Below are 25,146 nucleotides of genomic sequence, written 5' to 3'. Positions count from 1 at the left end.
AGAGATCTCAAAGTAGATGTCAGTGAGGATCATTGCTGCATGGGGGTCTTTCTAGTGGGGTTCCACAGGGATTGATACTAGGCCCGACGCTCTTCAATGTTTTCATCAATGCTCTGGAAGTAAATATAAAATCACTGCTATCATTTGTGGGGACACAAAAATTGGCAGAGCGGTAACTAAGGACAACAGAGTAGTCACACAGAACAATCTAGATTGCTTGGTCAGAGGGGCCTGTTCAAACAAAATGTGTTTTAATACAGCTAATTTCAAAGTGATGCATCTAATAACAAGGAATGCAGGCCTGGCCTACAGAATGGGGGGGCTGTTTCCTGGAAAGCAGTGACTCTGACAAAGATTTAGGGGTCATAGTGGACAAGCAGCTCAACATGGGTACCCAGTGCGATGCTGTGACAGAAAGGGATAATGTGATCCTGGGATGTCTAAGCAGGGGAGTAGTGAGTAGCAGCAGCGAGGTGACTATCTCTGCATAAGGCATTGGCGAGAGACTACAATCCTGCATATGGTTCTGGCTTCCACGTTTTTAAAAGGATGTTGAAAAATTGGAGGGGATGTAGGAAAGAGCCATAAAAGTGATTGGAAGGCTGGAGAAAATGGCGGACAGTGAGAGACTTAGAGCTCAATCTGTTTAGCTTATCAAAAAGAAGACTGAGAGGAAATATGATTGCAGGGTATAAATACCTTCACAGGGAGAAACTTACTGGGTACTAAAGAGTCTTTAATGTAGCCAAGAAAGGCATAAAAAGAACCCAGGGCTGGAAGCTGAAGCCAGACAATTCAATTTGGAAATAAGACACACAATTTTGCCAGTGAGGGTGATTAACCACTGAAACAAACTAGGAAGAGCAGTGATTTTCCATTTCTTGATATCTTCAGATCAAGACTGGATGCCTTTCTGGAAGGATACGCTTTAATCAAACAGCAGTTATTTGTGTCAATACAGGGGCAATGGGGTGAAATTTAAGGGTTTGTGATACACAGCAGGTTAGACTAAATGATCTAATGGTCTCTTGTGGCCGTAACTCTATAAATATGAGTTAAGGCTACAAGTAACTTTGATCTCAGCAAATTAAATGAGTGGTTCACATTGCTTTGATTGGTTTCAGAGTAGCAGCCATGTTAGTCTGTATTCGCAAAAAGAAAAGGAGTACTTGTGGCACCTTAGAGACTAACAAATTTATTAGAGCATAAGCTTACGTGAGCTACAGCTCACTTCATCGGATTGCTTTGATTGGTTTCTCTGGATTGCATGTAAGCAACTCCACCAATTACTGAAAATGTAAAAATGGGCAAGGTTACTTCTCAGGTTGTCTAGTTTCACCAAGGATTTTCTTTGCTGAAGAGATGATAAATACAGGTCTAGTGGAGGTTGAGTCTCTTTGTCTTTTGTTTGCTATTTCTAACTTTTTTGGGGGTTTGTTTGTTTTGCACTCCCTCCTGCATCCCCAGAGATAGTAGCCTGTGAGCCTTCATTTAGATGGCAGTGTATCCTCCCGCTCCTTCAGCTGAACTTCTCAACTCTAGGCACAAGTAGCAGCTATCACTACTACAGCTTGCACTGGATCTAGCTTTTAATACATTCTTTGTTGAACAAAACTCTGAAGGGTTTAATGTTTCTTTCTGGGCAGACAAAAAGCTCTTTTCCAGACACATTAAAGTGATAAGGATGACTAATATTTAACATGCTATTATCAGTGACATCTAATCCTCTCATTATGTTGCTTTTGCTTTTCAGCAATGTTAACCCTGGCAGCCCCAGAGAGATTTCCAGCAGACAGGAGATTGTCTGGTACCATGGCACATGTATATGTTTCTCTGACAGAAGGTGAAAGGAGCAAGGAATAAACAAAGTGCCTGTTACATAAAAGAGCATTATGCCTGTAGCCAAGGTAAGTAAATAAAGCCAGTAAATAGTCTGCATTGTTCAGGTTAGAGACAGAAATGTCCAGGTCTAGTCCAACATCTCCAGGGGTCAGTGCAGGATTGTGCTTGATGGCACATTTTCTAGTGCTTAGTCCGGGTTTGTTCTAACCATTTCAAGTGACGGGATATCACCAGTGAATTGAGTGGCTGTTTCACAATCTAACAGATCTTCCTGTCATCAAGTTTTCTTTTGATATTCAGTTCCAACTTCCCTTCTCTTAACTACATCCTATGACTTCTAGTTCTATCTCCTTGTACCACACTAAACAATTCCCCTCCACCCTTGGGGCTACTTACAAACCAGTTTTACCCTGGTGAAACATAAGTGCCTTTAGTGGAGTTGCTCTGGATTTGCATTTCTGAGAGGACAATTCGCCTGTTGCTGTTTGCACACATCAGAGATTTGTAGGTGGTTTTCATGTTCCCATTTAATTGTTGCTTAGCCAAGATATCTCTGTTTAGCTCTTGCGTAAAGCACACCTTCCAGCCTCCTAATAATGTTTAAAGCTCTCTGAACTCCCTCCAATTTCTCTACATCTATTTACTCAGAACCAGATGCAATAGTCCATGTGCTGTCTCCCAGATTATCCTAGAGAGAAGTTATCATTACTCTGCTTTGTGCCATTGATATTTTTGTGCTGTAGCCACTATCCCATTGGTCTCTTTTCTTGCCATACTGCATTGTAAACCTGTAGCTAATTTATGGCCCATTATCACACTTAGATCTCCTTCTGCATTACTACTTTTCAGATTGCTGGCTCCCACTGATTGTCTAAATTGCAGCGATAGTTCTCCAGATAGATTCATTGGCTATTACCAAGCTATCATACTGTTATTTCCTGCCTTTCTTTCTATTCACTTTATTATATCTCTGTCCTCACTTCTATCTGTATCACATCCTGATTTAGTAACTTCCATGAACTTCATTAATACTCTGCTAGTCCCTAGAGCTGTATGGTTTGCTGTTTATCATTGCCTTTGTATGTGGCACATCAGCCAGTTTGAAATCCATGCGACAGTGCTCCTTTCCGAGCCAAATTGATTTAATGTTGCAAATAAGATTTCATGAGACATTGGATCAAATGCTTTCCTTGGTTTGTGTATATTACATCTAATGCATTCCCTTCATTTACTAATTCTGAATTTTTATTAGAAAAACAATCAAATTTGTCTGGTCTGATTAGGTCTCTGTAAGCTCAAGCTGCTCACTGCTAGCGTTTCCATTGTCCTCTAATGAACGCACACATAGTCTCTTAATAGTCTGTTTGATGAAGGGTTGAAATGAGTTGTAATTGACAAGATAATTTCTTTCCTTTTCCTGATCATCAAAACCACATTTGTCTTTTTCCAATCACCTCGTACATCCCAAGTGTTTAAAAATAATTTTTTTTATTACTCCTATTCCTGTAGTGCCCAGAAAGCTCCAATCAGTATCAAGATGTTATTGTGCTAGGTGCTGCACAAACATAGATCTAAGCGATAGAATCTGATGCTGTTGCTTAGAGCAATGGCTTTCAACCTTTCCAGACTACTGTACCCCTTTCAGGAAGCTGATTTGTCCTGCGTACCCAAGTTTCACCTCACTTAAAAACTACTTGCTTACAAAATCAGACATAAAAATATAAAAGTGTCACAGCCACTGTTACTCAAAAATTGCTTACTTTCTCATTTTTACCATATAATTATAAAATAAATCAATTGGAATATATATTCCTGTCCTTACATTTTAGAGTATAGTATATAGAGAAGTATAAACAAGTCATTGTCTATATGAAAGTTTAGTTTCTACTGACTTTGTTAGTGCTTTTTATGCAGCCTGTTGTAAAACTAGGCAAATATCTAGATGAGTTGATGTACCCCCTGGAAGACCTCTGCGTACCCCCAGAGGTATGTGTGCCCCTGGTTGAGAACCACTGGCTTAGAGTGCGTAGCACCTTATTCCATGAGTAATCCCACTAAGTGAACAGTGTTGCTTCCCTGGGTCTGGCCCTAAAACGACAAGTGAGGTACAAAGAGAAGGGAAAGAAAACACTAAAATATATGCAATGTATACGCACTTTTTTTATGTGCAAATATACTCAGATGGTATAAACCAATGCAGCTTCATTGAAGCCACTGACTAGAGCTACATTTATTCACACCAGCTGAGGATCTGACTCGTACATTTTTCCTGGTGTTGCCTGAAGCCTCGCCATCACTTGTGGGCTGATTTCTTGCACCATTGCAGCAGAACTCTTGAGAAGATTTTAAAGGAGGAGAGGGCCCTGCTGCCCTTCCTGATCAGCCCATTGCATAGTTCCATGCACAAGGGGTGGTGTGGAAGAAGGCACAAAGGCAACTGGGACAATGGGCAGGCGGGTGTTTGAGGCTGGGACTGTTGGCAGTGTGGAGAGAAGAGAGGTAAGGTCACAAGACAGTAGTTAGAGGGAGAGCCGCGAAAGGCCTCAAGGGTGAGGAAAGAAGTTTGAACTTGAAATGGCAGATGTGGAGGGAGGGTTCATTAATTCAGAAATGTTTTCTCGGTGTATCCTGAGATTGTGCTTAGTTCTGAGAATCATCCTACTCGGTGCCAGTTACACCCACAACAGATCACAGTCGTCACTGTTCACAACTGCCGTAATTGTTCTTCCTACTTTTCCAGACTCCAGAGGCAGCTCAGTACATTACCGGGCCTCATCTTTTGTGGCAGAGTAACTCCATCTTCTGTCTAGTTTTTGTACATTGGAAACAAATGTGAAATGATTTTAGTTAAGCCAAAGTGCCCAGTTCTCCTCTGGCATCAAGTGATGTTTTGGCTGTAAGCGAAAGTGATGCAGAAGTTCCACTGAACTCATAAATACTTAAGCTGCTGCTAAGTAAGCTAACCTTTCCTCAAGGACAGGAATGGAAATATTCAGATACGTTTCATAAGAAAGAAATTCTACTCTTTACTGCCAAACTTTATGATGAGCAACATTATGGTTCAAATCTTTCTCCTTAAAGCAGTGTTTATCTCACTACTCATTAAAGACTTTTATCATAAAATCCTGATCTACAATTCAGGATAACAGAGAGAGAATTGAAAGACATGAAATGAAAGCACACGTATTTGGCATCTGTTCTATCTGATTTCCATCCCACATATGCCAGGCTTCGTCCAATAAAAAATCACCAATAGAGCAAGATGAGAGATTTTGTAGAAAGGAAAACTTCAAATTGTCTGGTGTTTCTCCTTCACCCTATATTAGGGTTAGGTTTTGTTAGCAAAGTTTTTTTTATTTGAAACATTTACCCCTATTCACACTGAGTAGCACCTTACTCTAAAAGTAGCCCTGTTGATTTCAGTGGCATTACTCTGCGGTACGCCACTACTCAGTATAAGTAAGGGGATCACAATCAGAACCATTAGTCCTAATAAGTGATCATTACTTTAGTGTACATTTGATGGTCTCCTTCCTATATGTGATATTCTTATGAGAGCCTTTTAGATCTTTTGAAATGTAATAAATAATGCACAACATAACTTCTTACTGTGATGCAGAGCACCCAAGTAAAATAATGACATACACCTAACAGCACTACCAAACTTCTTGCAAATGAAGATGTGTGAATGTTGACATGATACATTCCTTTGGAAGTGCCCAGTTAGTATTTACAACTCTTCAGCTATGAGCTTCTAAGATACCAACATTCCCCTTTCGAATGGTGAAGTGCCTTTGATCTTTGAGAAGATCATCCATGCAGTCCCTGTGGACCGATGAGGTCATAATATGAGGCAGTACTGGGTAGAGAGAGGAGGAGAGGATGCGCCCCACTCCTGCTTGGCAATGTGCAGCTCCCGCAGCCCACACAGGTGAACAAAGGAAGATTTCATAGCACACAAATTATTTCTGAATTCTAGCAACCCAAGGGAGGACCCCTTGCCAGCTCCAGACTTCAACTTATCTTGGAAGTGGGAGAATTTTAGTTTAAGCGTTACAGGTGTGTGCAATTATATTATTTGAAGTTTTCATCTACTTTTAAAAAGTTACACTATAAACATTTAAAAACTATGTTTTTACCAACCTAGATGTGCTCTAACAATTTGGCACCACTTTGGTGTGTGTGGGGCACACAGGAAGAGACTGCTTCTTGGATCTGATGCAGATTGAATGAAGGTATAACTTTGATGTGCATAATAATGGCTATAAATAATCGAAGGCATTGAAAATTCAAGAAGTGATTTCTTGTGTTGTAAATGTTCTGGACAGAATTATTTCTATGACTTGCTGACTACATAGTCTACTCATCATGCTACTTGGCCACAGAATGCTTTGGATGGAATCAAAGTATAACTGTAGGCACTGGATAATGATACTGCAAGCACAAAACTTTCCTGAAACTTAGATCTCTCCTTCTCTCTGTGGTTTGTGCAGTTATTATTCCTCCTGGAATGGCCGTCTTGCTTCTCGCTCAAGGCTTCTTCAAAATGCCCCTGGGAATTCAGACTCCCTCGTTCAGGAACAGTACAAATATGCTTCCTCCAAAATTTAAATTGGTACATAACTGCAATTATGGCACCCCAGCTGCACAGTGATGAGGGGTAAGTGTGGCAGAGGAAAGGAATGTTAAATTTTCATGCGACAGATAGAAGATCAACTAGCCTTTTGTAAGCAGCTCAAAGTGACTGGTTTGTGGAAAAATCCTGTAGCTTCAGGGCTGGCTTTCATATTTTATGTGTTCCCAACGGTTCATTATCTGCACAGCCTGACTATCATAAAAAATACTCTTTGCAGCTGTCAGCTACGTAATAGTATGATGGAGCAGAGTGTTAGGCTAATTTATGGAAATAAGTAAATTTCTGCCACTCTGAAGTCTTAGATTCATTCTACCACCATAATTACTTAGTTGTATTACAGAGCACTTTACTTTTCTCTAGGTTATAGTAGCACAATGTGATTTGGATTCAGCCCCAAAAATGCTCCTGAGTATATTCCCACGAACCCATGAAGTCTGGGGGAAAGATCAACAAAAACCAAAGATGATTACAAGGAGGGTGAATAGTCAGAGCCACTTGAGGGATAAAGGCTCCTCTCCCACTTTCCAGATGACTCTTGAGAGGCACTAAACAGTCCAGACTCTCAATGGCAGCAACTTCCCCCTCCTTGGATGTATAAACAGGGTGATATTGAGTAGGAGTAGGGAGATTATATTATCTCTGCATTTGGCACTGGAATCCCGTGTCCAGTTCTGATGTCCACAACTCAAGACAGCTGTTGATAAATTGGAGAGGGTTCAGAGAAGAGCCATGAGATTGATTAAAGAACCGGAAAACAGGCCTTCTAGTGAGAGACTCCAGGAGCTCAATCTGTTTAGCTTAATGAAGAGAAAACTCAGGTTACTTGATCACCGTGTATAACTACCTACGTGGGGATCAAATGCTTGATAATAGAGGGCTCTTCAATTTAGCTGACAAAGGTCTGACAAGATCCAATGGCTGAGAGCAGAAAGTAGACAAATTCAGAATAGAAACAAGGTGCAAATTGTTATGTGAAGATAATTCTCCATTGGATCAACTTACTAAGGAGTTTGCATTATTGGACACTTTAAAATTAATACTGGATGTTTTTCTCATAGATCTGCTCTTGTTCAAACAGGAATTAATTTAGGGCAGTCCTATGGCCAGTGTAATGCAGCAGGTCAGACTGGATGATTGCATTCATCCTTTCTGGCCTTAGAATCTATGAACTCTTCCTCCCAGCCTGCCACTTGCAGCCCCAGCAGCCTGCCAGTTTGGCTCCCTTCCACTGTAGCCAACTGGGGGAGGGTTGCAGGTTTGGGGGAACTGTCTCCAAGCCAAACAACAATCCAAAAGCCAGCTGCTGTCACTGAAGTGGGCCTGCCACACCTTCATAACTGGCTCCTTGAGATAGTTGCTGGGCCATGGCCTCCTCAGTTTCCTGTCCTGTCTGCTTCCCCTACCCCTGCCACGGAGCAGGAAGTGAAGTCAGAGGGCTGGGAAACCAAACTATGGTCTAAAATTAAATGATGCAAATGGAGGTTTACAAACAAAACAGGCTGGGAGCCACCTGGTCAGATATACTCAAATATTGTTGGATTTAAAGGGGAGAGATACTGGCACTTTAGATAACCCAGCTACAAATCCAGCCATTGGTTTTTCTCCCCTTCCTTAATCCAAAAAACTGTTTAGTCCCACTTAGTCCCAGCCACATTCCATCTCTGATCAATGGTGGGTTGCTCTAAGCTGTATTGGTTCAGAGATTCAAAGAAAGCTGCCCGTGTTATTCATCTGGGGCAAAAATAACTTGGGTAACTTTCTTTTCACCTTGCTGCTGCTGATGACTGCTGAAGCTGGTTTGGATAATTTTTAGATCAAGCAAAATAAGAGAGTGGGGAGAAATTACGATTTACAAAGCAGTAAAGGTTATAACACGGTTGTGAGTGATCAACCACTGCAAGCATTCAAGTACAGCATGTGATATTCCTCTGAGTCTGTCAGGGACGTAAGCAAAGAGGCCTCACAACTCATTGTGTCAATGACTCAACGATATTTAAACTGGCCTAAGTGGGGTCAGAGGGTTTGCAGACACTTCTCCCCTCCCCTGCATAGGGAATCTCCTTTCACTCATGGTAACTGCATGTGCTCAATGTCAATAACATAGGTGACTTATAGCAAGCTAGCTTTTGGGACATTGCAAAGCTGTTATCTGAGCACAACGAGCAAGGGGCACTATCCCTTCACGCAGCCACAGCTTCACCAGGTTTTGAAGGGCATGAATGTCAAGGTCTCTCTGACCAGTGTGTCACACAACAAAATGCTACGCTGCCCGCTGAGCTGCCCCTGGGATGCTTTGCAAGCTTCTTCTGAATCCAGTCACTTAACTCTACCTGCAAACTCCCCCGTAGTCTGTTAGGAACCTAGCCACTCCTTTCGTAACATGACATCCCGTGGCTCTGAATCACGGTTGCAGGAGGGAGTGAGGGCTGCTTTCTTGATTGAACCAAAATGAAAAGAAAATGTGCATCAAAATTCTAAGAGTCTGGGGAAGAGCCGACTTCTTTAAGGATACCTCATGTCAGTTTGTCTGCATTTGGACAGGCTGTTTTCACAAGTAGGTTAGGTGACTGCCCTGTTTTCACAATGTGCAGCATGTATTCTTTGCTTTATGTGGGAAGCAGAGTCCCAATAAGTTACAGTTGTTTGCACAACTGGATTGAAATAAAGTTCAGAGTCTCTGTGCAATGGGTCACAGGAAAATAATTGCCTACTACCACCGATTTAACTCAGGGACTTCTTAGGGGGCAGGTGGATTTAAGATGGTTGTATTGCTTTCAGTTTTTGACCTAGTTTAAAACGGTGAGAGTTTAAGGATTTTTCTTGTTTGCATCTTGGGGAAGGATGGGTGGAGGTAGAATGGAAGGCAGAAGAGGGTTAAGTTTCTCACATTGTATCAGTCACTCTGTGTAAACTCTACAAAACTGTCCCAGCTAGGGTGACCAGACAGCAAGTTTGAAAAATCAGGATGGGGGTGGGGGGTAATAGGAGCCTATATAAGAAAAAGATCCTAAAATCAGGACATCTGGTCACCCTAGTCCCCGCACTCCTGCATTCAGAGTAATGAAATCCCAGTGTTTTGGGTTTTGCTGCATTTCAAAAGACATGGTTATGAACTGGAACTGTTCAGCATTAACCCAGCTCTTAGAGGAGCCTCTGATCACTCCTGGGCATTAACCTACATTTCTGGCTCAAAGCTCCAAAAGGTGAGTTCAATCTACAATGCAGGTAATTCATCTGCAATCGGTTGGTTCTGGCATATTAATCCCCCATCTAAATGCCTGTATTTTAACCAGTTTCAGAGTAGCAGCTATGTTAGTCTGTATTCGCAAAAAGAAAAGGAGGACTTGTGGCACCTTAGAGACTAACAAATTTATTTGAGCATAAGCTTTCGTGAGCTACAGCTCACATCCGATGAAGTGAGCTATAGCTCACGAAAGCTTATGCTCAAATAAATTTGTTAGTCTCTAAGGTGCCACAGGTCCTCCTTTTGTATTTTAACCATGACCACTGACACCTCATTAGCCAGCTTTGCACCCCACCTAGTTTGCCTTGTTGCATCCCTAATCAGTGTGATCTGAGTCTAAATTCCAGACCGTTTGTTAACCCTTCCATGGTTCGTATTCAGTCTGGGTGAAGGGAGAATGTGATGGGCATGTACATGCAAGGCCACCAGCCTGGCCCAAGGACCCCACGCAGCCCAGAGACTTGGCATGGCTGTTAACAGCTGTATCCCGGCATGGCTCTGACGATGGACAGAAATAATTGCCGGTTAAAGGTTACTTTAAGTGGTTTATCGTACCACTGACAATGGCTACCAGACCCCCTGCTGGCTGGACACGATGGGCTAGATTATGGTATTTTCACTGCCACTGGTCCTAGGAAAGGAGCATTGTGGAGATGCCCTGAAGCATGAGAATTTCCCCCACCTTGGGTGCATGAATTTGAACCATGAAAGGGTTAATAATAAGTGCTTCTCGTGCAGCCTCCACCCTGAAAGGATCATAGTGACCTGTCCTTTACTCAAGGAAACACGAGTAGCAAGGGTCATTTGCTAAAGGGCCCCTTACATCACTATGGCCCTTTGGCACCCATTTCTCACTCTATGTCTCTGGCATGACGCTTTCTTAGGCTTATAGAAATACAGTCCTATTACCACAGGGAAGCGACTCATACAAATATATATCAGTGCAGAGATATTTTGAGCCTATTTATCATTGCTATTCAGCATGAGAACAAAGGGAGGAAAAGGAAGAGAACAATCATTGTATATTGCCGTATGATTTTCCATCCACAAGGACTATCAATTGCCCGAGGTTCCATATTGGCAACATCTCTCTCTGCTGTTTTCCTTTTTAATGACGTGAAACTTCTGAATACTCTGATTTGGACCTATGTGCATGTCAGCTGCTTGCCTTGCCTTCCCCAAGCTAGATATTCCTTGGTGCCATTATAAAACAACTCCAGTCAAGGACCCTGCAGACCTACACACCCATCTGCTAGGCTATTCAGATGTAGAGAGCTGAAAAACATGTGTCCACAAACTGCTTAAAAAACATGCATCAAATCTATGACCATTGAAAGGACTAAAACTGAAAATTCTTTTTATTAATAGGAGAAAACCTGCCTTTAGTCAGGGGTGGTGAACCAGGCAAAAGGGAACATTCCAGCTGCCCCAGCTTGCTGAGGAGGTGTGAGCGATCTGCTGTTATCAATGCTCTGCATTGTATTATTTTAAAGGCAAGACTGTCATCTCCTATTACATTAGCATCCTTCAGAAAGTTATGTTAATTTCACAGATGAGAGCCCCCCGTAAATATACAAACTGGGCAAAACTCCTCCATTCACACCACTTTCCTGGCCAGTGCAGGGCTCTGAAAGGGGACTACACATTTCCCACTAACATGAGGAAGGAGGCAGGAAAAGAGAATAAAATATCAGGGGTTAATGAAGGTCCTAAATATACATTAAAGCCATGCATAAAAAGAATTATAGCTGCTCCTTATAAATGTAATAAAGGAATATAGCTTGGAAAAGCCCAAATTCTCAGCTCATCAACCTGCCAGAGTAGCTGGGCTGGGTTCTGGGTAGCGCCGAAGGGCTGTGGGACAGAAACACCCCCCTTCCCTTCCCTACCTTACTGCTGTTCTGCAGCTCTGATGCTGCAGCAGCTGCCAGTGTGCTCCCTCGGCAGGGTAGGAAGGTCTATGCAGCGTCTGATCCAATAGCACTGCCCCATGTGTGTTGCTACCTGGCAGCCACTGCTCTGTGGATGTCCATGCCACAGGTGGCGTACGCCTCCCTCTTTATATCACTCCCTTCCCATGTAGCAGAACTGTGTTGGCTCCACTTTGCCAGGCAACACTCTGCATAGCCATGGTGGAGACAGAGGGCAGGATTTTCCCCTAAAAGATTAGGTTTGCCCATTGTCTTTCAGATTAGCAGCCACAATCTGCTCCCTCCGGTTAGTTACCCTGAGGGGTTCACAAGTGAAATGTGAGGATGGGATAACACAAACAATAGGAGGCTTTAAGTTCTGTTAGCAACAATATTTACATTGACTGAACCCAGAAAATGCACCATGTGACAATGTGGTTTTCAGTCCTTTTCAGGGCACAGCTTAGTAAGGGGAAAAGAGACCATAAATCCAAGGACGTGCATGCCATTTAAACAACATTTACCAACAGTGTGTGAAATGATGCAGCACTATATTTCCTTGTACTTATTATAGGAAATAGCTGTGGAATCTCAGATCCTGTGGGCAAATGTTGAGTTTTTATCTAGTTACTGGTTTGTTCAATTTTGCTGGCTGGTACAATGAGAGTTCTGGAATGTTTCCGATCTCTACAGGAAATATGGCAATTGCATTATTGCACAGATGTGCTGAGTCCCACATTGTAAACCTGGAACTTACTTCACTCCTTCGTTAAACTCAGTTTTGAGGGGACTTCTCCTGTATGGCAGGACAATTATGTAAATCAATATGGCAAGTTCACACCACAGATGTTTAGGAGGCCTGAGATCCTGAAATTTCCTTCTGTCTTTTCAGATGACACACTGTGCATTGCGCATGATTCATATCTGAAGTGGCATAATAAATCTTCGCCATGCAATGCTTGATTCCTCGCTGAGTGGGTGGAACTGCAGGCTGACAAATGTTTATAACATATGAACTAGTAGTGTTTATTTTACACACTAGAGGATGAGGAAAGCCAATGAGATGGCTGGGTGCGGGCATGGATGTTCAGATCAAAAGCTTCAGTCTGTTTTTTCCCCGCAAGTAAAATCAAATTTCTTTGCTACATTTGCTCAGAATTAAATACTCCTTCTCAGAAACAGAGGATAAGGGGCCTGATCCAAGACCCACTGAAGTCAATGAGGGGCTTTCAGTTGGTTCTGTCCTAACTGCACCTACTGATGTCCCTGGTAAAACTCATTTTGACTTCAATCAGAGCAGAGTTAGTCCAATGCTGAGCACTTTTGAAAATCCCACCTGTAGAGTACAGTACAATGTCTATCCTGCTACTTAATATGGCTGAGATGAAAATCTGATAACCTCATGCAACACCTGCTTTGCAGCCAGCCAGATGTTTTCATATCCAGTAAAACCATATTTTCTTGTAAAGCTATTTCTAAATTCTGACACCTGTTGGACATTACGTAAAGCACAATGCTACATCACATGAACAACCTCGCAAAGCGTTCAGTCCTCCCAGGGGCTCAGTCCTCCAGCCTGATCCAGCCATGCACAGAGGCATGGGCTTAATTTTAAACATGTGAGCAGTGCCATTCATTCAAGTGCTTTGCTGACTTGGGCCAGAGTGTTCAGCACTTCGAAGGATTAACCCCCCAAATCCCAATTCGCCTGTATGCCAAACTGGAACATCTGGATGGTTTTTAAATCATTCCTGTTGCCTCATAGAAATATCATTGGCTCTAAGGTTGAACAACAGCAATGACATTATCTGTGCTTAACTGGAAAGGCCAGATCTGCAGTTGGTGTAAATCAGCATAGCTCCATTGAAGGCAAGGAAGCTACTGATTTATACAAGCTGAAGATATGGCCCAGCTTCTGTGTATTGTGGCTGCTATAATATCTTTACTTATTCCAGGTGAGCCCATTGTTACACGAGTCTGAGTACGGCTAAATTTAATCTACTGTCAACCTTTAGATAATTAATAATTCTAAATTGTGATGACAAAAGGTTTTTCATTATAGCTTTCCTAAATGGGCTCCACATTGTGTGTGATTCCAATCTGTTTAGCTGTGGCATCATTCCAGGGGTATCAACAAGATTGCACTAGAATACAGAAGTGATTTAATGCAAATATTTATTCTGAATTCAATCCCCCAGTTTAGAGTTTCTTAACTGGAAGCAAAGTTCAACTGTCTACAATTCCCTTAGATCATAACTAAACCTCAGCAGAGTTCACGAAATGCAGAATTTCTACACTGGAAATCCTTGCACAAGCCCTTGTGCAGCTTGACTCGCTTAAAGAGAAAAATATGTAATGTTAATTTCATTGGCAAGAAGTATATTGAATCCCTGAATTTTCTGTGCTAAGTTTTTGAAGTCATATGACCTTGCATTAGTTATTAAACACTTACTTGACTCGCTATTGTCACAGTCCTGGGGATTGCACTTCTGGGTGTTCTCTGGCCACTTTTCGTGGTCACATAGGCTACTGTCTTCTTCAGCTTCGCCAGTTTTTGTATTCATGCACTTCACCTGTCGCCGCTGGATGCCACCACCACAGGTAGCTGTGCACTGCAGAAAGTTAATTAGCTGGGATATAATCAGTTGCATCCAGAATTAAGGTTTATTTTATATATGTTGCTGCTGGATTTGAGACTGCACTTAAATATTGATATGCTACATTGCTATTCACAGGTTTAAAGTGGCACCCAAGCAAAATTCCTACACTGTCTTTGTAGAACTTATTTCTCCTTTATCCCCTGCTCCAGTTAGTTCTGTTTGTATAGGCTACAAAGGCATTTCTATTGCACGTAACCCAAAGTTTAGGCACACAACATTAGCTTCCGCTAAGTGAACAGACCTCGATTAATTCTGCTGACTGAGGAGGTGGGAGGCTTCTTGTTTGGCTGGACATGAGGCACGGTTAGCAACACATGTCCATTAACCTTTATTGTCTTCACAGCTGGCCTGGCTTGTCCAGTTTTTACAACGTATCTGGTCAAAATAGGACTTCTTTAGAAACAGAATTCCCCGAGTGCCTTTTCTCAGCAAAGCTAGTCTATGAGAAACTCTACAGTGTGGTTTATTTTTGTCAATATTCTGTTCAATTTATTGAAACTGAGTCACTCACAATACGTCTCCATTCACTTCTCAAGTACACGGACATGGACTGGGATGTTGGTTGGCACTGAAAAGTTTTACCACCATAACTATGTCAATGAAGGGTGTGATTTTTTGCCAACATTGTTATTTTGGGAAAAGCCCTAGTATAGACACAGTTATAGTGGTATAAGGTGATTTATACCAGCATCTTTATTTCACTTTGCCAAACCAAAATAAGCTAGACTGGTACAAGCACTCTTATGCATCTATACTGGGGTTTTTTTGCTGCTTTAACTAAGCCAGGATAGTTAAAGCGGCAAAATGTTTAAGTGTAGACAAGGCCTTATAAACTCTGCTATCAATTGTGTGGGCTTGATTGCAGAAATCAATGTTACAGACCAGGTGGTATAGCAGGTGTATGCTTATCTGAGATCACAGTTAAGTCCTTGGAAAACTGCTGTACAAAAATACATGTGATTAATTCCCAAGAGAAATTCAGCTGCAGGAGATATTTATTTCCCTTAAACATTTGCTCACCTCTCCCCATGATCCTACTACCCATTTGGTACATGGGTGAGTGTTGCAGGGTCTTGTGTTATTTGGCCTTAACATTTCATTACACCGTCTGAATTCTGGACATGTAACTAAGCGCTCCTGCTCACCTCTGCCGCATGACTCAGAGCACTAAGGAGAAACAAACAAACCATTGAATCAGAATCAGTCTGGAGTACCAGAAAGGGAAAAACACCCCACTTACTCATTTCTTATGGAATTACAGTGTGAAGCAGCCCTAAGAAAAATTTGCCTCCAATGTCAAATGCCCATTTTTGTGATTATAACTATTGTCGGCACATGGTTTCATTTGTGGAAGTGAGGATACTAAATGGATTTGAAGTTTGGCTCTTAGGCACACACAGCTTTGTAAGATTACAGCAGATCTCAGCTCATATACATTTACTACTTTCTAGATCCAAATACTTAGAGGGTCAGATTCTGCCCACAGCAAAGCTCACACAATACTCCCACTGACTTCTCATCAATGAGAGTCAGACAAGCCGAACCGAGTGTGGAATGTGGCCTACAAGCTGTCTGGTACTACTGTGTACTTCTTAAATAATAGCCATTATTCGCTGCACTATGAGGCTAAGCAAAAGTAAAATGCCAGCAAAATGTATTTGCAGGGAAGGGAATGAAAAATAAGCGCTGATGTGAAACATCACATCACAAACCAGACAAAAAATATATTTACTGGATATACAGATAAGAAAATGAATGGGGCATCTAGTGATAAATGGATCCAGCTTAGGAAGATATTTAACAGGGAGAATGTAGAGTAAACAATAGATTTCAAGGCCTTCAGATTCCTTTATTTAGCTGACAGGCTACTTGTAAAGCTGAAGGCAAAAATGAACATGGAATAAAAGATAATGGGCTAATCCCATGCTGCAGTGTAAGCATGGAGGTTGCGAAAGCAGAACTGTGTGTGAGAACTGTGCCAAGCTCAGACTGGTGGAGAAGGAGAAAATCAGTGAAGAAATAACATTTAATTAACCATTTAAACATTTTTCTGTGGAATCTTCCAACTGAAGGTATCCCAGGATGCATCATTATGTGGCTTCAAAAATACCTGAAGTCCCCTTGTAATCTCAGAATGCCTCTCCCCAATGATATACCAGAATGCCTCATTCTGTGACATCTCCAGTAAACAAAGAAAAAACAGGAAAGGAAAACAGAAGTTACAAGCTATTTTGGGGCTGAGAGCCTTTACCAGCCTGCTGAGGTGACCCCTGGTGGGAACCACAGATGGCTAGCGCCAGCTAGATTCTCCTACATCCAACTAACAGCAGGGTTTGGATCACAGCACCAGATTTATTAGTCTCCCTAGTTTGTGGGACTGTTGATCTGCCCATGGAAACCTATGGGGGCAAGTGGAAGAGAACAAAGAGCAGCAGTTGCCTCCTGGAATTTCCATTAGAACATTCAACACGTGTCTGAGATTAACCCAATTTTCATCATAGTTTGGCAGTTCATCATTTAATAGACACTTGATAGTGTTTGGTTATTTGCAAACAGCTATTAAAAATATTGAAAAAAATTTGGTCCATCTCTCCCTTCATGTATTCCTTACAGACAGGCCTGCATCAGGAACCTCTGAACTCTCGTGAAGTTTGGATCAGGCCCATCTCCGACGATGTATTGCATGTACCTTCTCTCTCTAGAAATCCCCCTCACCTCTCTCCAGGATGAGGTATACCAGTCCAGACAAGGCTTGGTTTGGCAGGAAGTCTGCACTGGGGGCTTGTAGAAAACAGCTTGACAATGAAAGGGCCGCAGAAGCCTCTGTTCTCGGGAATCAACGCAGTGCACGTCCCGAACCTTCAGTCCCCCTCCGCAGTTCTTGGAGCACTGAGTAAACAATACAAGGAATCAGGCTGGCGGAGCAGAGGCGGTAACAGTGTCCAGACATGAATCTCTCTGGCAAAGTTGAGTTTACCCAGATATTAAAGAAATGAATTGTCAAGCTCTGTCTTTCATTAACTCTTACAGTTTTTGCCTTTGGGTATCTCCATGATTGTAGCTGGCCCAAGCTGGAGAGGGTCCTAAGCATGACTACCACCACCAGTACTTTCCACTCTGAAGGGATTCTATTTGCATTTTTAGTGGTGACAGATTTTTGAGGTCATGTCCCCACATCCACAGATCTTGAAAGTTAAGAACTATTAAAATCATCCACAGTAATCCTGCCATTCCAGGAGCGTTGCCTACCATTCATTCTCAATGGGATTGTCCAGTCTAGTTTCAAAAGTCTCGCGCTATGAGGGGTTCTTGTGAAACTTTCTGAGAGCCTAACACCCCCAAGTTATTCCCCAGTATCCTCCCCCAACTCTCCTTTCTTTAGCTTTGGCCCATGCCTCTTTTGACCACCCTAACTGATTGTACTCCTACTTTTGCTGACTCCCTTCCAATCAGAACTATTATGTTGCCACTTAGTTACTCTTTATGCTCACTGGGTTTCCTAGTTTGGGCTTCAGCCACAACAGGAATGTTTACGCTGCTATTCTTAGCTCCGCAGCCTGAGCCCAGCGTGTCTGAGTCAATTAACCCTGGCTCTGAGACTTGCGTTTTTCTTTGCAATGCAGATATACCCAGAGACACCAATAAAGGGCAAGGAGAAGGAAAGTCCAAATACCCTCCGCATTTTTGGTTTGAATATCTTTGTTTACCTTACTCCAGTTTCCAATACGCCACGAGGAACATGGTCTCAGGTAACACCTTCGAGCAGGGACAGGTTTATTTGCAGCAACACAATCTTCATCTTTGCCTGTGCTACAATGCACTGTCCTCCAGCTAGCTCCTAAGCCACAGGCTGTGGAACACTGGAACACAGTCAGTAACACAGAGCAAAAATTAACCCCTGCCTCCACCCACACACTGAAACCAAAGCTCAGCAATCAGGGAGTACTGAGCTACACAGACAGCAAAGCAAAGAACTTTTCTTCATGGAAAAATCCTATGGCATTCGACAGGGGTAAAATCACAAGGATGCAATAAAAATTAAATGGGATTCTGCAGAAATGTGTCTTAAAACCTGCAGGGCCCAGTTCACCACTGGATTACTGCAGGTCAGTGGTGTTACATCACTGTCAATGCAACAGTGAATCACAACCACAGAATGTAACAGAGAATGAAACCCTTTCTATAGAACATTTAAACCGTCCTAAAGAAGTTAATCGAGAACTTTATCCCTGCTAGAGAAGTCTTTGCATTAGTTTACAAATTCCCCAGCAAGACTCTCATTCTCTAATCTATTCCTAGAGGACTTCAGGCTTCCTTGTGTTTTGGGAGGAAGAAGAGTAGGAAAGGAGCTCCTCTAGAATAACTTTAGTTGTGTCTGCTCTGGCTGGGACACTGTCTCCTTTCTTCTCCACTCCAGCTTTGCCTTCTGTAATGCTTTACAGAGCCATGTATTTGACTGTTACTTGGCATTACCCACCAGGAGTTTGTAACTGATTAGGAAGTAGCTGCACCTACTGGGCCATGATGTCACGGGGTAAGTGGGTGCAGCTCCAGGGTCTTTAATTGAACATGGTTGGATTTAGCCTGGTTGATTTTAGAGTTTCATTTAATTAGTATTGCTGCCTTCATTTGTTTAACTGCTCTCTGCAAAGAAACTCCTCCTCATTTCCTTTAAGGCCAAGCATTCCTTTTTTTTGTTGTTCACCTCTCAAGTCTTTTTATGTGATACAAGTTCTGATAAACTTCTCTCTCCTATCAGTCCCCTTCCAAAGTGTAGAGCCTGCATCTTGTTCTCCTCTCTGGGCTTATCTCTTGCATCTTATTTTCCAGAGCACACATTATTCTCATGGTTATGCAGCACTAAAGACTAATTATGAGGAGACTCTTGAGAAGATTGGGTACAGAACTTAAGAATTTTGGGACAATCCTTAATATCAGTCTAAGACAATCAAGCACACAAGATGTATAAAAAGGGCATTGAACATGGGCATTATTCTAGTCCTGCATCAGGAACTGATGAGCCACATTCAGAATATGTGATTAGATTGTGCTCTCAGTTAAACCAGCGTAATTCTGTTTCATTGCTGTGACATAGATGTCCCTGAGCAGCATAAGACCCACTGCACATTGGGAGCTCTGTAAAAGACATTCCCAATAGAGAAAATGCAGCAGAGGGAAATTCAGATTATTCTGGGGAAGCAGAAAGGCACACTAATGTATGTTTTCTTTGTGCTTTTTTGACTCTCACTTTATTACCATGCAATGAATTGCATCAGCCATTTGTATGTCATTGCAAAGTCTATCCAAAGAATAGTCATAGGAAGCTATTGCCTTACAATAAAGGGACACTAATAATTAGCGACAGTAGCTCAATGTGCAAACTCGGTGCTGTATGATTTTTCTGGTAAGTTGTAGTCTTGCTGCGAATAGAATCCCTGTGATTTTACCATGTTTTAAGGCTCTCTCACACAAAGGTGTAACCGAGCTTTTTGGGGCAGGGTCTGCATTTTACTTTATGTCTGTACAGTGCCTGGCACAAAAGGGCTCTGACCTGACGGGGCCCCCATGTCCTCCAGTAATACAAATAGCGGAAGTGAATTGGAAGCCCATTTGTGGTCTTGAGCATGTTTTCTTGCCTGCTGGCGCACTGCTAATTTCTTCTGCTAACATGTGGAAATGGAGCTTGGCAAGGAAAAGAATGGATCTGTGAAACAAGCACCTTTTCTGCAAGCCCAACAAGAGCGCCCTGCGCGACAAAGCCCTGCTAAAGGAACGGGCCCGTCTTCCAGACAGTGCCTGGGTTACTCTTTTCACAGGTTTCAGCTGTACTTGCCTCACTCCAGCTCCCAACTTCCCAGCTGGTCGTTACTGGGGCTGCTCTGGTAGCAGGGAGCAATAGGAAAGAACCCTCCTTTGCTTCTGCCTCCTGCTGCTGCTGGTCTGGAAGGCTGGGCGTGGGGAGAGATGTTCCGTGTTCTCCATCCCGATTAGCAAATATCCTTTGGGTGCCCCATGGCGAGCTCTCACTCGGGCCCGCGCTTTCATTTGGGCCTGCGCGGGTGGCCCCGGGCACATCAGAAAACACATCCTTTGTATAATGAGTCGTCTTTATTTCATTCGCTTCCCTCTCAGCCCACCATGCTGTGGCTAACTCGGCTGGCAAAGCAGAAAGCGTCCCTTCTGGACCACCTGTGGGGTTTGGATCTGAAGATATTGGCACGGCTGGTGCTTGGGCACCCTGGTGGGCTAGACTGTTTGATGTAAGTGTCCTGCTTTCTTGTGTGGATGGCTCATGCATGTGGGGGGGCATGGACCACAGCAGGGGACGAGCTGTCATGGTGGCTGCTTGCGTGTTGTGTGTCTGTGAAACAGCACTGAAATCATCTAGCTGGTTCTGTACATCCTCTGACCGGAATATCTGGTCATCCGGTTCTTTGTTATCTGAATTATATGAACCCATAGTGGGGTCCGTGTCTTCACGAGTGCCTCCTGTTTCCTGCTCAGATCTGCGTTCAGTGGAGGGGAAAGGGATGTCCTTAGCTGCAGGATGCAGTGGCTCGTTTGTCGTTGGCTGGGGAGGCCGGTTATATGCGGGCCTGTTCACATCTGCACTCTCCGCTGTTGCGGTTATACCGGCCTTTGCGTTTTCATCTTTGGTTTTGGAGTCAGTTTCACCATCATCAATGATGACCAAATCCATTTCATTGGTATCTTCCTGGCCTGGCTGGGCAATACCAGCCAAGCCATCATCTTTGCTGTCATTGTTAACAGGAACCTCTGTGCTTTTACCATCCTCTTCTCTGCTTCCAGGCTCTCCTGGACTTCCCCAAATGTCATACATCTCTTCTCCACCAGCACTGCCCTTGTCAACAGGCAGTGGTGGAGTGGGGATGGCCAGATAAGGATAACTGATAGAGGGGATGGTGACTGTCGCATCCTCTTCAGAAATGGTCTCTGTCAGCAGGACTCCTTGGGTTTTATCAGAGGGCAGATTATCTGGGCTGTTTATAGAATAAAGTCTTGTTCCATTCTCAGTGGATGGCTGATCTTCAGAAAGTGGCATATGCATTTCCTCCTCCTTCTCTCCAATGTAGGAGGGGGTTATGTAGTGGGCGGTAGCTGTCCTGATATCCTCATATTCTTCAGTTATGCTGAAGAGAGTCTTACTGTCTCCAACCCCAGCTTTGTCCTTTTCTTCATTATGCACATCTGCAGAAGTACTTGTATCACTTCTTGCTGAGTTTCCTTCATTGCGTTCTCCTTCTGGTTTTACATTATATGGAATGTTAGGAGACGTTTCATTAGAATCCTCCAGGTTATTAGCTGCCTCGCCCTCTGCATCTGGTTTAAACCCCTCACTCTTAATGTCTTTCTCACCCAGGGGATCATAGGATAGATCTTCATGGAAATTGATAAAATTATAATCATAGTAAAAATCATCAACAAACACATTTCCCTTTTTGTTACTGCTGCTTGAAAAATCTTCCTCAGTTATGACATTCTTGTCTTTGGATTTTGGATTATTTGGAATTGAGGGGCTGAAGTGGGAAATGTGATGATTGGGAATGTAATTTATTTCATTAAATAGTTCTCTGCTTGAAGATCCGCTGCCAGACCAGTCAGTGTTGGCATTTTCTATTTTCTTCTGGCATTGCTTCAGGGAGCAAGTAGTTTCTGACAGTGGTCTCTGTGTACGATCACAAGTTGTCCTAGTATTGTTACTGCAATAAACAAGGCGTCTTTGTGTTCCATTTCCACATGTTACTGAGCACTAGAGAAGAAAAAGAAATGAAAATATCAGAAACGAGAGCATGAGAAACAGTAGTCAGTAAATTACAGTAAGGACATGCATTATCATACAACCGTGGCAGTGGCTATGCAAATGAGATGATTTAATATTTGCATGGGCGTGACTATGTTAATATCAGTGCTAGCTCTCTAAGCCTGTAAAACCAGAAGCCAGAAAACACTTCAACTGAGCAGCATGCTCATGCAATTAATAAAAATTCTGTACCTTCTCCAACCAACTTGACTCAGGAGTGCTTTACTAAATATTATGGTACTTAGTTCTGCTGGCTAGATATACAGTACCTAGAAATCTGTATATTACAAAAAAAAAGTCTGGTAGTGAGCCTATAATATTTCTCTTACAAACCATTTTGCTGGTGTATTTATATCTCGGCCTATTTTGCTTCAGGCTGAAACTTGCAACCTACATGCTGGCCAGAAAGTTTTCTTGGAGTTGGGTTTGGGGAGAGGACTGGATAAGATGATCTAATAGCCCCAACAGCAGTTGCCATGAATTCTGGCCCTTCTCTTGAAAGAGATTGTTAAATAAAGGGTGCAGGCCTGGTAAATGAAAAAACGAGGATTAATAAGATGTTTGGTTGAGGAAAAGCACATAATGGACCCATTGACATTATTCAGTATAAAAGAGACCCACAAACTGGAAATAAGGTCAGTGAAATTATCCTACCTAATATGTAATTCCATTAACATCACACTTGCTCTGAGTGAGCCGCAGATCATTATGCTTCATTATAACTGATTTATATAGCATTAGTCATGTATTACAAAGTCCCTTACATAATCAAACTAGAAAAGCAAACCTAAACACAGGGGATTTCAATAGAAATACCATATATTTGGGTTGACAATATATCAGTTTGGGCAAGAAGTTAATTTACAGTGACCAAAGCAAGGCAATCAGAATTCAAGGTGAATTGCACAGATTAACTTCTCAGATTATTTGCAGAGTTTATATGTAGAGTCTGGCCACGCTGTGCTTGGGGGCAGACCCATGTGAATGTGTGTATGTGTGTGTGTATGGGGGTGGGTACGTTACATTTGTGCAAAGGTCATTAGGTGCCAACTTTGTGCTTCTGCAGTTCCCCATGCTGCTAAGGGCCTCGCTAACCCTTGGCACTTATTAATAAGGACCAATAAGGCAGCTGGGGAGTGAAGTGAGTGGAGTGGAGGTCACATCCTCTCCCTAGGGCACACAGTGCGGGGGTTATGAGATGTGCACAGAGCCGGCACACTGGCCATCTACCCTGGGTGCTCGCCCACACTGGAGAAATCCTAGTTGACCAGTGAGAGCTGTGACATGAACCATTCGTGCCACTGGCCCATATACTAAAAAGAACAAGTGTATTAATATTTTCAATCAAAATATGAGGAAAACAAGCCCATTCTCATGAACATACTAAGACAGAGTTCAAGATTGTGTTTCTACTGCAATGGTTGAACAGAGGTTGGTCCGGTGATTAGGGCACAAGCCCTGTTAAATTCTCTGCTCTGTCTCAGACTGCCAGTGTGACCCTGGGTAAGTCATTTAGTCTCTTGGTGCCTCAGTTTCCCATCTGTACAATGGGGATAACGGCACTGCCTTACCTCATAGGAGCGCTGTATGGATAAATACATTGCAAATTGTGAGGTGCTCAGACACTATGGTGAAGGAGGGTAGTATGAATAACTTGGATGGATGGATGGATGGATGGATGGATGGACAAGTAGGGGTGGCATTGCGGGAAGGGTGTGTGTCTTCATTCTGGCTTTATGTGCATATGATGTATGCTTAATGCTATGGGGAAAACACTGGTTTCTTGAACTCTGTTCTCAGCATGTCAGTGAAGGATTTTCAAATACCTTTTTGGTTCTAAATGTAAATCAATTCATGATGTTTTAATTTTGTTCTCCCCATTGGGAACCAAGGGCCAGTCCTGGACTAGCAAAGAACTTATGGTCCCCACTATAATTTCAGTGGGCTCCTGTGTGTAGGACAGATCCAGTGAAGCATCTTCTCCATCCTTAGTCAGCCCCAAGGTTCCCTGCATTTATCAGTTGCTGACTCAGCAGCTCACAGCCTCTGCCCGAGTATCAAAGGGCAGGACGGAGCCTTCGTTTACTGTAGGTTACAGGCTCTTTAGAAATGTAAAATATGAGTGAATCTGGAGTAAAGAATGTGCTTGGCACAAGGAGCAGTTTATTTATAACAACAAGGGCCTATTGCCAGGCATTTATACCAGTTACAAAATAGAACTGAAATAACATGTTACAACGTACTAACATCTCTTAGCAGGATCCAAGCCTATTTCGCACCACCCTGCTGTCACCATAAAAACACAACCGGAACAAGGAGCAATGTCTATAGCCCATTCCTTATTACATACGCCAAAGCCTGAGAAAACAGGTGGCCCCAACACTGTACCCAGAAGGTCCAAAAGCTCAGGCAGCTAAGACACAAGGGAACTAAGTTCCAGAGTAGAAAACCTCCACTGAGAACACTCTGGCCCCAGTCTCCTGATGTTTGAATCTAGGGGATCTCAGCAGGCTGATCTCAACTATCAGGACAGCACAAGGAGTGAGAGATTAGGAACTTCACAGGAGTGGCAACCAACAAGCAGAGGAAAAGTTTAACAACATACTTTAGCCTTTTGACCACAGCATTGAACTGGGAGCTCATGTTCTGGGAACTGGGACTTGGTCCTGCTTTGAGCAGGGGGTTGGACTAGATGACCTTCTGGGGTCCCTTCCAACCCTGATATTCTATGATTCTATGATTCTGCTGATTATCCACCATGACCCACAAGTCTTTTTCAGAGTAAGTTCTTCCTGGGCTAGCAGCCCCTATCCTGTAAATATGGCTTGCGTTCTTTGTTTCTAGCAGCATGACTTTGCTTTTGGCTATATTACAATGAATACTGTTTGTTTGCATTCAGTTTACAAAGCAATCTGGATTGTTTTGGATCACTGACCTGTCTTTTTCATTATTTACCACTCCCCCAGTCTCTGTGTCATTTGCAAATTTTATCAGGAATGATTTTATGTTTTCTTCCAGATCGCTGATAAAAA

General features: G+C 42.7%; 1 protein-coding gene across 10 annotated transcripts in view; it reads right to left on the bottom strand.

Annotated features, from left to right (window-relative positions):
• Positions 1 to 25,146, bottom strand: part of ADAMTS7 (ADAM metallopeptidase with thrombospondin type 1 motif 7) — a 142,924-nt gene that overhangs the window by 29,616 nt on the left and 88,162 nt on the right. For 9 of the 10 annotated variants that reach the window (XM_043493480.1, XM_043493474.1, XM_043493473.1 and 6 more), the window contains 5 exons: positions 20,126 to 22,063; positions 18,000 to 18,152; positions 17,008 to 17,181; positions 15,313 to 15,459; positions 14,085 to 14,244 (listed from right to left, as the gene is read on the bottom strand). In XM_043493480.1, the coding sequence (XP_043349415.1) occupies positions 14,085 to 14,244; positions 15,313 to 15,459; positions 17,008 to 17,181; positions 18,000 to 18,152; positions 20,126 to 22,063 (2,572 nt within the window). Of the gene's footprint in view, positions 1 to 3,953; positions 4,649 to 14,084; positions 14,245 to 15,312; positions 15,460 to 17,007; positions 17,182 to 17,999; positions 18,153 to 20,125; positions 22,064 to 25,146 lie in introns of those variants that run through there. The other variant, XM_043493477.1, reaches the window with a different exon arrangement.

The sequence above is a fragment of the Dermochelys coriacea genome, chromosome 10 (genome assembly GCF_009764565.3).
Source record: "Dermochelys coriacea isolate rDerCor1 chromosome 10, rDerCor1.pri.v4, whole genome shotgun sequence".
Classification (NCBI taxonomy): Eukaryota; Metazoa; Chordata; order Testudines; family Dermochelyidae; genus Dermochelys; species Dermochelys coriacea.
The sequence above is the reverse complement of the archived record's forward strand: the minus strand, read 5'-3'. Positions and strand labels throughout refer to the sequence as shown.